This window comes from Peromyscus eremicus, chromosome 1, assembly GCF_949786415.1.
Source record: "Peromyscus eremicus chromosome 1, PerEre_H2_v1, whole genome shotgun sequence".
Lineage (NCBI taxonomy): Eukaryota > Metazoa > Chordata > Mammalia > Rodentia > Cricetidae > Peromyscus > Peromyscus eremicus.
The window spans coordinates 192,960,874-192,978,516 of NC_081416.1; the positions used below are offsets into that span (position 1 = coordinate 192,960,874).

General features: G+C 38.7%; 1 protein-coding gene across 1 annotated transcript in view; it reads right to left on the minus strand.

Moving 5' to 3' along the window:
* LOC131902702 (vomeronasal type-2 receptor 116-like) overlaps positions 1-17,643 on the minus strand; it is a 30,740-nt gene that overhangs the window by 7,408 nt on the left and 5,689 nt on the right. The window contains exon 2 of the mRNA XM_059253707.1: positions 243-534. Within this exon, the coding sequence (XP_059109690.1) occupies positions 243-534 (292 nt within the window). The remainder of the gene's footprint in view (positions 1-242; positions 535-17,643) is intronic.

Sequence of the window (17,643 nt, forward strand, 5' to 3'; positions counted from 1 at the left end):
AGACAAATCCCTGGGACTGAGTTTTTCAGAAAATTACTGCCACATCTTCCAGTTTTAATAACACATCTTGTCTGGTCCATTGTCTTCTTCCTTTCTGTTCTAAGCATTATAAATGTGGGTCTATCATCAGTGTCTGAACCCGTGCATTTTTAGATACATAGTCTATGTGTCCTTTTTTCTTCAAAGACATGTGAAATGTCATCAACAGAGATCTAGCTTTCTTTTTCCACACCATAACTCACCTGTGGGAATTTGTAGAGTTGCAGGAGTGTCCCTATGTGGGCAGATGTTTTCCATGATGTTCCTGTTATCACAGCAGCTGCCTTGTTCTCCTTTCCACAATTGTAATTAGAGAGGGGATTGCTCATTCCTGTGAGCCAAATTGCAGCATTCATAAGAATCTGTAGTTCATTGTATGGGAGATTATAGAAATCAAACCCCAGGGATATGTTTGATAGAAGGTATGGGTTCCTGTTGATTTCCTCAACAGCAAAAACTAGAGCCAGAAGAAATTCATAGTTCCTAAAATTATACCTGCATAGATAACATGAAAATACACAAGAGGGTACAGACTACACACATCTATAGATTTAGTTCAATATATTTTCTAGTTCAAATGTTAGTGTTTCCCTAAGATCCATACTTAATATATTTCTTCAAGTGACTGGAATTCTTTTGAGCATAATATATTTTTAATATGAAATAAGATCTTGTAATTATGCCTCAATTTTGACAGTTGCAAGAGAGCTCTGTTTATATCTCTTCTATGTTAGATATATTACCAATTCTCTGTGACATGAACAAAGATACTCACAAAATAACACACTCCTGGTTCATTGACTTTGATCTTTTAGGTTCTATAATTATAAGCTCATAAACTTTGATTAAGGCAACCAATTTCCTAAGAAAATATCCTGATCCACTGTAGATTGAGTTTTCCTGCCTGGCCCACAGTCAGGACAAATCTCTCTCACCTGCTAGTCCCACAGCCACTCAGACCCGATCAAGTAAACACAGAGACTTATATTGGTTACAAACTGTATGGCCATGAAAAGCTTCTTGCTAACTGTTCTTACAGCTTAAATTAATCCATTTCTATTAATCTATACCTTGCCACATGGCTCATGGCTTACTGGCATCTTCACATGCTGTTTGTCACCGTGGCGGCTGGCAGTGTCTCTCTGACTCAGCCTTCCACTTCCCAGCTTTATTCTCCTCCTTGTCCCGCCTACACTTCCTGCCTAGCCAATGGCCAATCAGTGTTTTATTTGTTAACTAATTAGCAACACATTTGCCATACAGAACATCCCACAGCACTCCATAGGTATGATGTTAATGCAAACCCTCTAGAGAAACAGTTATTTCTTTGAAAATATCATTTTTGCTTGATTTTATAATGTTTATGTTTCACTTATATGCTTATATGTCTCTCTGTCTGTGAAAGTACAAGAATTTTAAATGTTATGTGTGCAAGACAAAGCACAATGTCAAGGATCAGTCACAGCTTTCCAAGTTCTTTTAATAGGCTCTCTTTAGAGTTCCCCCTCTGTATGCCATTTAAGTCTCCCTTAAATACTTCCAGGGCTTCTTGTGTGTTTTTCCCCATTACAACACATGCTTACTGGATTACAGACGTACACTCATGTAGTTTCTCAGAATCTGAACTCAGGTAGTTGCATTTGCATCTGAAGCCTTTTGCTTTCTGAGACATCCTTTATCTTAATGTCAAAGTTTGCAATTCAGAAAAAAATGCTTTAAGAAACTAAACAAACCAGTGAGAGGCATTGGAAACCTCCGTTTTAGTTGTTGGTTAGGGGAACTCAAGAGACACCACCCTTAAAATAGAGGCTACTACCACTGCCCTTAGTGGCTTCCAGAAAAAGAACATAAGGCCCAGTTGCTAAAGACACCACACACTTCAGAATCAGAATGTGGATGAATCAATCTCTATTTGACATTGAACCTCTTCTCAGAGGAATAGCTCTCATAGTTACAGAAAGAGCCATGCAATCTTTCTATGGAGAAAAGCAAGCAGGAGTCTTACCCAGTTGTAAGGCAAATGAATCACTACAAAAGAAACATGATGAGATATTCTGATAGGTGGAATTATGCCACTTATGACCTGGGATAACCTACAGATGCCTAATTGATTAAAACCTGTTCGATAGGAAGAAATCCATCCATGCTTGATACTATGTATTTAGCCAGCTACCTGTGACTAGTGAGGCTATTAAGTCTAAAGGAGAATCCACTTCTGCCACTTTTCTAAACCAGTATAACCTGTAACTGCATTTCAAGTACTTATAATTAAATCCACATGTGAGTATTATTCTCACCTTGTATTAAAGAAGCTACTCTATGCAGCCTACATAGATCATTACAGGATGACACAATTGGGTACAAATGCAGAGATTAACTAACCATGGGGTATCTGCTTCATATTAATGCATTCACTACATAAGCCCTACACCTAAGGTTCAAAGAACATTTTGGAACGGGAACAGAACATTGTTAAGAGCCAGAGGCCTAGGACATCTGCTTTAATATAGTCTGTTTAAAAATAAAAGAGGACATGAAATAGGGTGTGGGGTAAGGGGGGAAAATTTTGAATAGTTGGAGAGATTTGGAGATTAGTATGATTGTAATATGTTATTTGAAACTCACTAACAGCTCACTAAAATATTATTTACAATGTTGTATTTTACAAATTATTCCTTGATTTGATAACAAAATATATTATACTAAGAGATATTTACAGTTTCATAGAGAAACAATATTATTTTCTTTATGCAGGACACAGGCACCGAGAAGGAGATTAATTCTCCTTTAAACACATGTAAAAAGGATAGAGATTGGGCATGTTTGGGTGTATAGTTACCCAGGAGAGTCTTGGCCTTGTAATCATAACATTTATTTTCTCCTTTGACAGTTTGCATAATTGATCATATATAATATACTCAGTAGGCTGATAATGGTAGCAGAATTCATAGACACATCAGTAGGAAAGGTTAGAAATCTCAAAATGTTTATATGGTTTTTGAAATGTTTCCCAGCATCATATAATTTCCAATGTAAATCAGAAGAGATATCATTGTTTAGTTATTTGATTTCAAAAATGCAAAAATAACATTGCATAATTTTATATTTTGTTATTCATGTCAGAAAAAATCAATCCACAAAAGTTTGAGTTGTTACTGGATGTAAATACAGTTATGGGTTGTACATATACGTTCCTGTAACTTACAGTTTGAGATGAATAGTTAACAAAAAATCCCCACAGTGCTGACAATGCAAGTGTCAGCATTCACCTCAGGGAGACCTGCCAAACATGCTTATATCAGGGAGGCTGCAATATTTCTGATGGGTTGCTTGTGTTTGTGATTTTGGGTGTAATGGAAAATATCTCAGAAAATTGCTTCTTCTCTGTGAAATACTCTTAGAAAACTAGGAGCTAGAAGACAAGATTTGAGAGGAGGAGTGGATGGGGAGTGGGGTAGATGGGAGTTGGGCGAGAAGGAACGGGAGGAGAGGAGGAAGGGGAAACTGCGGTCGGTATGTAAAATGAATGAAAAATGTTAATAAAATAAAATAAAATTTAAAAAAGACAAGATCCAAGTGCCAATTAAAAAGACAAGTTGGAGATGAACAAAGTTCGGTGGCTACAACAGGGCAGACAACATAAATGTGGGTCTCAAGGAAATGAATTCAGGACAAATAGTCTTCCATAAAAAATTCAGAGAACATTCAAGAATTACTTTCACCATTTGCAGAGAAAAGCAGGAAATCCCACAGGGCAGCAATTCATTGAAAGAGAAATTCCAATAGGTCACAGGCAATTATGGAGGGAAATGCTCAGAATCAAGGTACAATTATGGGTTAGAACATTTTTCACTGCTAATACACAGAAGGGAAGATATGAACAAGGAAACCAGGATGGCTTTATCTATATGAGAAATGTTCTAGAAAATTGGAAATGCACATTTTATAGTTTTTCCATTCTTAAAATGAATACATATTTGAATAGTACATATTTGTTTGTGTGTATGTCCTTATGTTTATTTGTGATTCTTAAAAGAAAAAAAGCTTTAATAATTATCAGAAAACATAGCCTGATAAATTTTAGTAAAAGTGAGTCTTCATGTGATTTTGAACATTAAATATAAATTTCAAAATGTTTAAAACAAGTGTCATAATGTAACATTTTAGAATTATCTCCAAGAAAATGTTTTGACTTTTAGTACTTAGTAAAATTCATACATACATATGTCTATAGTAAAAATATTAAAATACAAAATTTCAAGTAATATTTTATTATACTTAGGATATATCAATTTCATCAAGCTATGATGAAAGATAAATATTATGGTAAATAAAGAACTAAGTGAGAAGGAAGGAAGAAGACTTTTTGGTTGCATTATGTATTTATGTGAGCTATCCTGTATGAAAACAATGCATTTAGTAAATAAGTTCTATAAGACAAGGCTGATAATCTTGTGTAAAAAAAAATACTGTTTTGGGGGTTGGGGATTTATCTCAGTGGAAGAGTGCTTGCCTAGCAAGCACAAGGCCCTGGGTTCGGTCCTCAGCTCTGAAAACAAAACAAAACAAAACAAAACAAAACAAAACAAAACAAAACAAAAATACTGTTTTCCTATCATGAATTTGGTTTGGAATTAAAACATAATGCTACAGTTACAGCTGTGACTCCTTAAAATGTGATAATTACATAACAATGTATTTATATATGTAAAAGTGAGGAAACACAATGGAGGAGAGAGAGAACATAAGGCCTCTTTGCAAACGTGTGTGTATGGCCAAGTAGGCTGTGCATAGAGCTTCTCCACTCTCTCCATTCCCTCAGACCAAACCTACAGGATCTTCCCTACTGCTGCAACACAATACCATCTGCAGCCTTCCCTCACCTCTGTCCACCCCTCTGGGGATTCCATTATCATTGTCCCCTCAACTTCTTCCACCACAGCATAGGCATTTCACAACCACTGCCCAACTGCTGGTCATGCCTTCCAGAAAACCAGATAAATTGCCTGTGGAAATTTTTCTCTTTTTCTCTTCCCCTAGACTGAATCCTCAGTTTCATCCCCCCCCCAAGCCCCTGTTCCCCCCTACTCATGCCTGCTGTGGATCTCAGAGACCATCCCCACTCTGACTACTCATTCCTAGCCTCCAACACCAGGAAGTACTCCCCACAAACTCACAGATGAGCAGGCAAATAAAACAGACATCACACACCCAACACACCCTCTTAAGATCCAAAGAAGAAACAGAAACCAGTAAAGAAAACACCAACTCAAATAAGACAAACATAGAAATCAACACCTGTAACTATAATCACTCCAACCCCAGATACATAGATACTAGCATAAGAATACAATCAATAATAGCCAGAGAAGTATGTTTCCACCAGAACCCAGTTATTATGACTCAGCAGGCCCTAAATATGTCAACATAGTTGAAGTACAAGAAAAAGAAAAATCAACTATATGAAGATGATAGAGGTCGTTAAAGAGGAAATGAATAAATCTCTTTTTTGGGGGGTGGGTTTTGAGACAGGGTTTTTCTGTGTTATTTTGGTGCCTGTCCTGGATCTCACTCTGTAGAACAGGTTGGCCTTGAACTCACAGAGATCTGCCTGGCTCTGCCTCCCAAGTGCAGGGATTAAAGGCGTGTTCGCCACAACCAGGCTGAGTAAATCTCTTTAAAAATTCAAGAAAAACGCCGGGCGGTGGTGGCGCACGCCTTTAATCCCAGCACTCGGGAGGCAGAGCCAGGCGGATCTCTGTGAGTTCGAGGCCAGCCTGGGCTACCAAGTGAGTCCCAGGAAAGGCGCAAAGCTACACAGAGAAACCTTGTCTCGAAAAACCAAAAAAAAAAAAAAAAAAAAAATTCAAGAAAAACACAAACAAACAATTGGAGGAATCCATAAATTCTTTAAAGAAAGCCAAGAAAAAGCAAACAGTTGAAGGAAGCAAAAAATTGTTCCAGACCTGAAAATGGAAATAGAAGCAATAAAGTAAACCCACACTGAGGGAATGCTGCATATGAAAAATTTTGGAATGAAAATGTGCTTCACCAACAGAATATAAGAGATAAAAGAGAGAACCTTAGGCATTGAAGATACAATACAAGAAATAGATACATTAGTATCTACATAAATAAATACAAAAAAAAAAAAAACACGTTACATCTGAAAATTTCCTGACAAAAACATCTAGGAAATTTGGGACACTATAAAAAGGCCAAACCTAAGTAATATAAGAGTAGGGGAAGGAGAAGAATCTTAGCTGAAAGGCAGAGAAAATCTATTTTTGCTAACCTAAGGAAAGTGAAGCCTACACAGGTAAGGGAGCTTAGAGAACACCAATTAGATTGGATCAGAAAAGAAAGTCCCCTTTGACATAATAATCAAAATACTAAACATACAGCACAAAGAAAGATTATTAAAATTTTGAAGGGACACCTATTAGAATTACAACTGATGGACTCTTCTCCCACCCAGAGTGTCCTGCTAGGGACCCAGGCCCTGGGACACAGCCAATCCCCAGGAATCCCCATCCAATTCTGCCTCAGTTACTGGCCAGCAGGAAAAACTCCTGCAGGAAGCCTCTTCCAAAAGCCCCTGTTAGGACCCTGCAATCTAAAAGTTCTATACCGTGCCCCAATACCCATCCAGCTGTGACCCAGTAACTTCCTGAGACAAGGAAACAAAACTACCAGCTCTCAATGGACCAAGAGCTCTCATTGGACCAAGACTAATTTCCAGAGACAGGAATCCACCAGACCTCATTGGACCAAGAGTGCCTTTCTGAGACACAGAATCTGTCAGCTCTGACTTGACCAAGAGCCATGATAAGACCAAGAGCAGCGCTGTGAGTCACAGAATCAGCTAGCTTGGATTGGGCCAAGAGCAGCTCCCTGAGATACAGATTCTGCCAGCTCCAATTAGACCAAGAGCTAAGATTGGACCCAGAGGGGCCCCCTGAGACACAGACACAAGAAGCACAGAGTGGACCCATAGCAACTTGCTCATAAGCAGGCAACTCTTGAACCTATTAGATGAGGAGATGGGCAGATGTCAATGCAAAAAATACATACAACAACATAAAGAGCAATATGGCATTACCAGAACCTGGCCCTCACCCAACAGCAAGACTTGAACATCATAATGTAGAAGAAGCAGAAGAAAGCAACCTTAAAAATAGCTTCATGAAGGTGCTAGAGGCCTTTCAAGAAATAATGAAATATTCCCTTAAAGAAATTGAGAAAAAGACAAGCAAAAAATTGGAAGAAATCAATAAAGAAATTGAGGAAAAGATAAATAAAAAATTGGAAGAAATCAATAAATCCCTTAAAGAAAGCCAAGAAAACCATGAAAAAGCAATTAAACATGTGAGGGAAACAGTTCAAGACCTGAAAAGTGAAATAGAAACAATGAAGAAGACACAAACAGAGGGAATGCTGGAAATAGAAAATCTGAGTCAATGAACAGGAAACACAGATGCAAGTATAACCAACAGAATACAAGAGCTGGAAGAGAAAATCTCTGGTATAGAGGATACAATAGAGAAAATGGATTCATCAATCAAAGAAGATACCACCAACAAAAAAGTCATAACACAAAATGTCCAGGAAATCTGGGACACCATGAAAAGGCCAAGCCTAAGAATAATAGGGATAGAAGAAGGAGAAGAATACCAACTCAAAGGCACAGAAAATATATTCAACAAGATCATAGAAGGAAACTTTCCCTACTTAAGGAAGGACATATCTATAAAGATACAAGAAGCCTATAAGAACACCAAACAGACTAGACCCCTCCCCCAAAGATTCCTTTCCATGTAATAATTGAACAACTAAACATATAGAATAATGAAAGAATATTAAAAACAGTAAAGAAAAAAGGCCAAGAGACTTACAAAGGCAGACCCATCAGAATAACACCTGACTTAATCGATGGAGACTTTGAAAGCCAGAAGGACCTGGACAGATGTGATGTAGACACTAAGAGACCATGGATGCCAGCCTAGACTAATATACCCAGCAAAACTTTCAATCACCATAGACGGAGTGAATAAGACTTCCAAGACAAAACCAGATTTAAACAGTAACTATCCACAAATCCAGCCCTACAGAGAGCACTAAAAGGAAAATTCCAACCTAAGGAAGTCAGATACACCCATGAAAACACAGGCAACAGATAACCCCACAGCAGTAAATCCCAAAGAAGAGAAGTACACACATACTACCACCAAAAGATAACAGGAATGAACAATCACTGATCATTAATATCCCTTAATATCAATGGACTTAATTCACCTATAAAAAGACACAGGCTAACAGAATGGATATGAAAGCAGGACCCATCTTGCTACTGCATACTAGAAACAAACCTCAACTTCAAAGATAGACACTACCTCAGAGTAAAAACCTGGGAAAAGTCTTTCCAAACAAATGGATTTAAGAGGCAAGCTGGTGTAGCTATCCTAATATCTAACAAAATAGACTTCAAACTAAAATCAATCAAAAGAGATTGAGATGGACATTACATACTCATCACAGGAAAGATCCACCAAGATAAAGTTTCAATTCTGAACATTTATGCCTCAAATACAAAAGCACACACATTTGCAAAAGAAACATTACTAAACCTTAAATCACACATCAAACAGCACACATTAATAGTGGGAGACTTTAACACTCCACTGTCACCATTGGACAAATCTGCCAGATTGAAACTTAACAGAGAAATAAAGGACTTAACTGGTGTTATGACTCAAATGGACTTAATTGATATCTACAGAACATTCCACCCTAACACAAAAGAATATGCCTTCTCAGCACCCCATGGAACCTTTTTAAAAGTGACCACATACTTGGTCACAAAGCAAATCTCAACAGATACAAAAATATTGGAATAATCTCCTGTATTCTATCAGACCACCATGGTTTAAAGTTAGATTTCAACAACAACAAAAATTATAGAAAGCCTACAATCTCATGGAAACTGAATAATGCTCAACTGAATCACCAGTGGGTCAAGGAATAAATAAAAAAGAAATTAAAGGCTTCCTAGAGATCAATGAAAATGAATGTACTACATACCCAAACTTATGGGACACTTTGAAAGCAGTGCTGAGAGAAAAATTCATAGCACTAAATGCCCACATAAACAAGTTGGAGAAATCTCACACTAGTGACTTAACAGCACACCTGAAAGCCCTAGAAAAAGAAGAAGCAAAGTCACCCAGGAAGAATAGATGCCAGGAAATAATCAAATTGAGGATTGAAATCAATAAAATAGAAACAAAGAGAACAATACAAAGAATCAATGAACCAAAGAGTTGGTACTTAGACAAAATAGCAAGATAGACAAGCCCTTATCTAGACTAACCAAAAGGTAGAGATAGAGCATCCAAATTAGCAAAATCAGAAATGAGAAGGGAGACATAACAACAGACAATGAGGAAATCCAGAGAATTATCATGTCGTACTTCAAAAACCTGTACTCCACAGAACAGGAAAACCTAAAAGAGATGGACATTTTTTGGATAGATACCATATACCAAAGTTAAATCAAGACCAGATAAACTATTTAAATAGACCAATAACCCCTAAAAAATAGAAACAGTCATTAAGTCTTCCAACCAAAAAAAGCCCAGGATCAGATGGTTTCAGGGCAGAATTCTACCAGATTTTCAAAGAAGAGCTAATACCAATACTCTTCAAATCATTTCACACAACAGAAACAGAGGGAAAATTACCAAACTCCTTTTAGAAGGCTACAGTTACTCTGATCTCCAAGCCACACAAAGATGCAACAGAGAAAGAGAATTACAGACCAATCTCCCTCATGAACATCAATGCAAACTATACTCAATACAATATTGGCCAACAGACTCCAAGCACACATCAAAACAATTATCCACCATGATCAAGAGGGCTTCATTCCAGAGATGCAAGTTTGGTTCAACATACGAAAATCTGTCAATGTAATGCACCATATAAACAAAGTGAAAGAAAAAACATGTGATCATCTCATTAGATGATGAAAAATCCTTTGACAAAATTCAACACCCCTTCATGATAAAGGTCTTGGAGAGATCAGGAATACAAGGAACATACCTAAACATAATAAAGGCAATTTGCAGCAAGCCAACAGCCAAGATCAAATTAAATGGAGAGAAACTCAAAGAGATTCCTCTAAAATCAGTAACAAGACAAGGCTGTCCACTCTCCCCATATTTATTCAATTTAGTATTTGAAGTTCTAGCTAGAGCAATAAGACAACAAAAGGAGATCAAAGGGGTACAAATTGGAAAGGAAGAATTCAAACTTTCACTATTTGCAGATGATATGATAGTATACATAAATGACCCCAAAATTTCAACCAAGGAACTCCTACAGCTGATAAACACCTTTAGTAATATGGCAGGATACAAGATTAATTCAGAAAAATCAGTAACCCTCCTATAAACAAATGATAAATGGGCCGAGAAAGAAATCAAAGAAATATGACCATTTACAATAGCCCCAAATACTATAAAATACCTTGGAGGGGTAACTCTAAGTAAGAAAGTGAAGCACCTGTATGACAAGAACTTTAAGACTCTGAGGAAAGAAATTGAAGAAGATATCAAAAATGGAAAGATCTCCCATGCTCATGGGTAGGTGCGATTAACATAGTAAACAAAGTCTTAACAAAAGCAATCTACAGATGCAATGCAATCCCCATCAAAATCCCAACACAATTTTTCACAGATCTGGAAAAAGCAATACTCAACTTCATATGGAGAAACCAAAAACCTACAATAGCTAAAAGAATCCTGTGGTGGTATTGTGTTCCCCCAAATATTGTGCACTCTAATAAACTTATCTGGGGTCAGAGAACAGAACAGCCACAATATTAAACATAGAGGTTAGGCAGTGGTAGTACATGCCTTTAATCCTAGCATTCCAGAGGCAGAGATCTGCCTGGATCTCTGTGAGTACAAGGCCACATGGGAAACAGCCCTGCATGGTGACTCACTTCTTTAATCCCAGGAAGTATTGGCAGGAGACAGTAAGGTATTTAAGGTGTGAGGACGAGCAGTATAGCCTGGTTAAGCTTTTAGGCTTTTGAGCAACAATTTAGCTGAGATTCATTCTGGATGAGGACTGAAAGGCTTCCAGTCTGAGGAAAAAGGATCAGCTGAGGAACTGGCAAGGTGAGGTGGCTGTGACTTGTTCTGCTTCTCTGATCTTCCAGTGTTTACCCCAATACCTGGCTCCAGGTTTGTTTTTATTAATAAGACTTTCTAAGAATCATGCTACAGAATGCTGTATAATAAAGCAACCTCTGGAGGCATCATGATCCCTGACTTCCAGCTCTACTATAGAGCTACAATAATAAAAACAGCTTGAGACTAGCATAAAAACTGACATGTGGACCAATGGACTCAAATAAAAGAATCTGACATTAATCCACACACCTATGAACATCTGATTTTCAACAAAGACGCTAAAACTGTACCATGGAAAAAAGAAATCATCTTCAACAAATGGTACTGGCATAACTGGGTGTCAATATGTAGAAGACTGCAAATAGATCCATATCTGTCACTGTGCACAAAACCTAAGTCCAAGTGGATCAATGACCTCAACATAAATCTGAATGTGATAGAAGAGAAAGTAGGAAGTAGTCTTGAACACATTGGCACTGGAGATCACTTCCTAAATATAACACCAGTAGCACAGACACTGAGAGAAACAATTAATAAATGGGACCTCTTGAAACTGAGAAGCTTTTGTAGGGCAAAGGCCATGTTCAATAAGACAAAACGAGAGCCTAGAGAATGGGAAAAGATCTTCACCAACCCCACATCTGACTGAGGGCTGATCCCCAGAATATATAAAGAACTCAAGAAACTAAACATCCAAATGCCTAACAGTCCAATTAAAAAATGGGCTATAGAGGTAAACAGGGAATTCTCAATAGAAGAATCTCAAATGGCCAAAAGACCATGTGCTCAACATCCTTAGTCATCAGGGAAATGCAAATCAAAGTGACTCTGAGATAACATCTTACACCTGTCAGAATGGCTAAGATCAAAAACACTAAAGTCAGCTTATGTTGCAGAGGATGTGGAGCAAGGGGAACACTCCTACACTGTTGGTGGGAATGCAATCTTGTACAGCCACTCTGGAAATCAGTATAGTGGTTTCTCAGAAAATTGGGAATCAATCTTCCTCAAGACCCAGCTATACCACTCTTGGGCATATACCTAGGGAATACTCAATTGTACTATAAGGACACATGCTCAATTATGTTCATAGCAGTATTCTTTGAAATAGCAAGAACCTGGAAACAACCTAGATGCCCCTCAACTGAAGAATGGATAAAGAAAATGTGGTATACATACACAATGGAGTACTACTCTGCAGAGAAAAACAATGACATCATGAGGTTTGCAGGCAAATGGATGAAACTAGAAAATATCATCCTGCATGAGGTAACTCAGACTCAGAAGGACAAACATGGTATGCACTCACTCATAAGTGGATACTAGATGTAAAGCAAAGGATAACCAAACTGCAGCCCACTGCTACAGGGAGGCTAGCTAGTAAGGAGGACCCTAGGAAGGATGCATGGATAGCTCCGTGATGGAGAAATGGATGAAATCTACATGAGCAAACTGGAGGTGAGAGAGAGTAATGGAGAGCAAGAGACAGGGGAATGAGAGTTTAGGGGAGTGGGAGATTTGAGCTGGAAAGGGAACAGAATGGGAGAACAAGGAAAGAGATACCATGATAAATGAATGCACCATGGGAATAGGGAGAAGCAGAGTGCTCAGGAGGTCCCCAGGAGTCCACAAAGATGACTCCACCATAGACTACTGGCAATGATTCAGAGGGTGCCTGAGCTGACCTACTCTGGTGATAGGGTGGCTAAATATCTTAACTGTCATCATAGAACCCTCATCCAATAACTGATGGAAGCAGATGCAGAGATCCATGGCCGGGGGTCCCAGGCAGAGCTCCAGGAGTCCAATCGATGAGAGAGAGAAGGGATTCTATGAGCAAGAGATACCGAGACCATGATTGGAAAAAGTACAGAGACAACTAGCCAAACTAGTGGAAACACATGAACTGTGGACCAATAGCTGAGGAGCCCCAATGGTACTGGACTAGGCCCTCTGGATAATTGAGACAGTTGTTTAGTTTGAACTGTTTATGGGGCCCCCAGGCAGTGGAATGGGGGCCTGTCCCTAGTGCATGAGCTGGCTTTTTGGAGCCTAGTGCCTATGGCGAGACACTTTGTACAGCCTTGGTGCAGGGAGGAGGGGCTTGGACCTGCCACAAATGAATGTACTAGGCTTTGCTGACTCGCCATGGGAGACCTTGCCTTGGATGAGGTGGGAATAGGGGGTGGGGTGGGGTGAAGGCTGGGGGTGAGAGAAGTAATCTGTGGTTGGTATGTAAAATGAAAAGAAAATCTCTTAATAAAAAAAGTATTACAGCTGACTTCTCAATGAGAACTCTAAAATATAGGAGAATTTGGACAGATATCTTGCAGACCCCAAAAGATTGATGCCAGCCCAGATTATTATACCCAGCAACAATTTCAATCATCATGCATAGAAAATATGATATTCCATGATAGAGATAAAATAAATCTACAGATCCCACCATATGGAATGTGCTAGAAAGAAAACTCCAACCCAAGGCGGCTTACTATACCCATGAAAACACAAGAAATAAATAATCTCATACTAAAAAAACAAAATAAGGAAGCCCAAAACACACACATGCAAATGCACACACACACACACACACACACACACACACACACACACATACACACACACACCACCACCAATACCAGCACCATCAACATCAAAAACAACAACAAAATAATAGGAATTAACAGTCATTGGTCTTTAATATCTCTCAATGTCAATGGTCTCAATTCCTCAACAGAGAGAAACAGACTAACAAAATGAATGCCAAAACTGTATCTATTGTTCTGCTGCATATAAGAAACACATCCCAACACCAAATATAGGTATTACCTCAGGGTAAAGGGTTGAAATAAGGTATACCATACAAGGGGACCTAAGAAGTAAGCTGGTATGGCCATTTTAATATCTACTAAAATCAACTTCAAACCAAAATTAATCAAAAGAGATGGAGAAGAACACAACATACATATACAAAGAAAAATCCACCAAGACGACATTTCAAATCTTAACATCAATGCCCTAATCACAAGTGCATCCACTTTTGTAAAAGAAACATTACTGCAGATAAAAATCACATATTCATCATTCCTAATAATAGGAAACCTCAATACCCCATTGTCATCAACCTAGAAGTCATCCAGACATAAAGTAAACAGTGAAATACTAGAACTAGTAGATACTAGAAACCAAATGGACCTACCACATATTTACAGGACATTTCACTCAAACACAAAAGAATATATCTACTTCTCAGCACCTCATAGAAATTTCTCCCAAATTGTCTACATACTGAGATAAAAGCAAGTCTGAATAGATACAAGAAAATTGAAACAACTCCCTGCATACTATATGATCATCATGAATTAGAGCTGGATGTCAGAAACAATAGAACACTTATAAACTCATGAAAACTGAACATTTCTCTACATAATGAAAAGGGAAATGCAAATCAAAATGACTCTGAGATACTACCTTACACCTGTCAGAATGACTAAGATCGAAAACACTGAAGACACCTTATGCTGGAGAGGATGTGGAGCAAGGGGAACTCTCCTCCACTGCTGGTGGGAATGCAAGCTTGTACAGCCACTTTGGAAATCAATATGACACTTTCTTAGAAAATTGGAAATCAATCTCCCCCAAGACCCAGCTATACCACTCTTGGGCATATACCCAAGAAATGCTCAATCATACCACAAGGGCACTTGCTCAGCTATGTTCATATCAGCATTGTTTGTAATAGCCAGAACCTGGAAACAACCTAGATGCCCTTCAATTGAAGAATGGATAAATAAAATGTGGTACATATACACAATGGAGTACTACTCAGCAGAGAAAAACAAGGACATCATGAGGTTTGCAGGCAAATGGATGGATGTAGAAAATATCATCCTGAGTGAGGTAACCCAGACTCAGAAAGACAAACATGGTATGTACTCACTCAAAGGAGGATACTAGATGTAAAACAAAGATGACTAGACTGCTACTCACAACTCCAGGGAGGCTACCTAGAAAACAGGACCCTAAGAAAGACACAGGGATCGCCCTATGACAGAGAAATAGATGAGATCTACATGAAGAACCTGGACATAAGTGGGGGTAATTAAGGGCAAGTCTCGAGAGAAAGAGAGCTAAGGGAAGCTGGAGATCCCAGCTGGATCAAGAACAGAGAGGGAGAACAAGGAATAAGAGACCATGAAAATGAAGACCCCAGGGGAATAGAAAAAGCAAAGTGCTAGAGAGGTCCCCAGGAATCCACAAAGGTACCTCCACAATAGACTACTGGCAATGGTAGAGAGAAAGCCCGAACTGACCTACTCTGGTGATAGGATGGCCAAACACCCTAACTGTCGTTCTAGAAATCTCATCTAATGACTGAGGGAACTGGATGCAGAGATCCATGGCCAGGCCCCAGGTGGAGCTCCAGGAGTCCAATTGGTGAGAAAGAAGAGGGATTGTATGAGTGAAAATTGTTGAGACCAAGCTTGGAAAAAGCACAGGGACAAATAGCAAAACTAATGGAAACACATAAACTATGAACCAATAGCTGAGGAACCCCCAACTGTATTAGGCCCTCTGGATAAGTGAGACAGTTGATTAGCTTGAACTGTTTGGGAGGCACCCAGGCAGTGGGACCGGGTCCTGTCCTTAGTGCATGAGCTGGCTGTTTGGAACCTGGGGCTTATGCAGGGAGACTTTGCTCAGCCTGGAAGGAGGGGACTGGACCTGCCTGGACTGAATCTACCAGGTTGAGCTGAATCCCCAGGGGAGTCTTTGCCCTGGAGGATATATTGGAATGGGGGGTGGGCTTAGGGGGATGGGGGGGAGTGTGGGAGGGGTGAGGACAGGGGAATCCGTGGCTGATATGTAAAATTAAATTAAATTATAAAATAATAATAAATATATATATAAAGACAAATAAAAAAATTAAACACTTTCTAGAATGAAATGAGTACAAAATATATACAAACTTATGGGACAAAATGAAAGCTATGAAAATAGGAAAGTTTGTAACACTAAGTGCTGTAGTGATATATTGTGTACCCTAATAAAGTTTGTCTTAGGATCAGAGGACAGAACCAGCTACTAGATTAGACATAGAAACCAGACAGTGGTGACACACACCCTTAATCCCATCACTCGGGGAGGCAGAGATTCATCTGAATCTCTTTAAGTTCAAGGGCACATTGGAACCATAGTCTGGCAGTGGTGGCACGCACCTTTAATCCCAGTACTGGAAAGCACACGTTCCTTTAATCCCAGGAAGTGATGGCCAGGCAAAGGAAGGTATACAAGTTGTGAGGAAACAGGAACTAACGCAGTTCAGCTGAGATCCTTTTGGGTGAGGACTCATAGGCTTTCAGTCAGAAGAAACACGATCTGCTGAGGAGTTAGCAGGTGAGGTTGGCTGTAGCTTGCTCTGCTTCTCTGATCGTTCAGCTTTGATCCTAGTATTTGGCTTTGTGTTTTTTATTAAAAGACCATCTAAGATTCAAACAACAAAATGCCTACACAAAATATGTAGATGTCTCATACTAACAACCCAACAGCACACCTGAAATCTCTAGGACAAAAAGAAGTGGTTACACCCAAGAGGAGTACATGGCAAGTAATAATCAAACTTCACACTATAATCAATAAAATGGAGAGAAAGAGAATAATACAAAGAATCATGGAGAAACGGTAGGTTCTTTGATAAAATCAACAAGGTAGACAAACACTTTTACAAACCAAAAAACAGAGAAAGAATATCCAAATTAACAAAATCAGAAACAAAAAGTGGGATATTACAACAGACACTGAGAAAATCCTAACAGTCAAGAAGACATACTTTAAGAGCATGTGCTCTACAAAAATTAGAAAAATCTGAAAAAAAGGGATAATTTTCTTGACAGTTGCCTTAGGTACCACTTATCAAAGTTAAATAAAGATCAAATTAACAATTTAAACAGACATATAACCCTTAAGGAAATAGTAGCAGTATTAAAATCTTCTTCCACAGCAGGGTAGTGATGGTTCACACTTTTAATCCCAGCACTCAGTAGGCAGAGGAAGGTGGATCTCTGTGACTTTGAGGCCAGCCTGGTCTACAGTGTGATTTCCAGGATATCCAAGACTGTGTCACAGAGAAACCCTATCAAAAAACCAAAAAAAAAAGCCACCCCCTGAAAAATAAACAGATCCAGATGGTTTTACCATGAGATTATACCAGCCTTACAAAGAAAAGCTAATAGCAGCACTTCTCAAATTATTCCACAAAACAGAAAAAGAAGGAAAATTTCCAAATTTATTTTATGAGGCCACAGTCACCCTGCTACCAAATCCACAAAAGGATTCAACAATGAAAGAATCACAGACCAATTTCTGTCATGAACATTGATGCAAAGGACCAAGCTGAAGCCAAGAA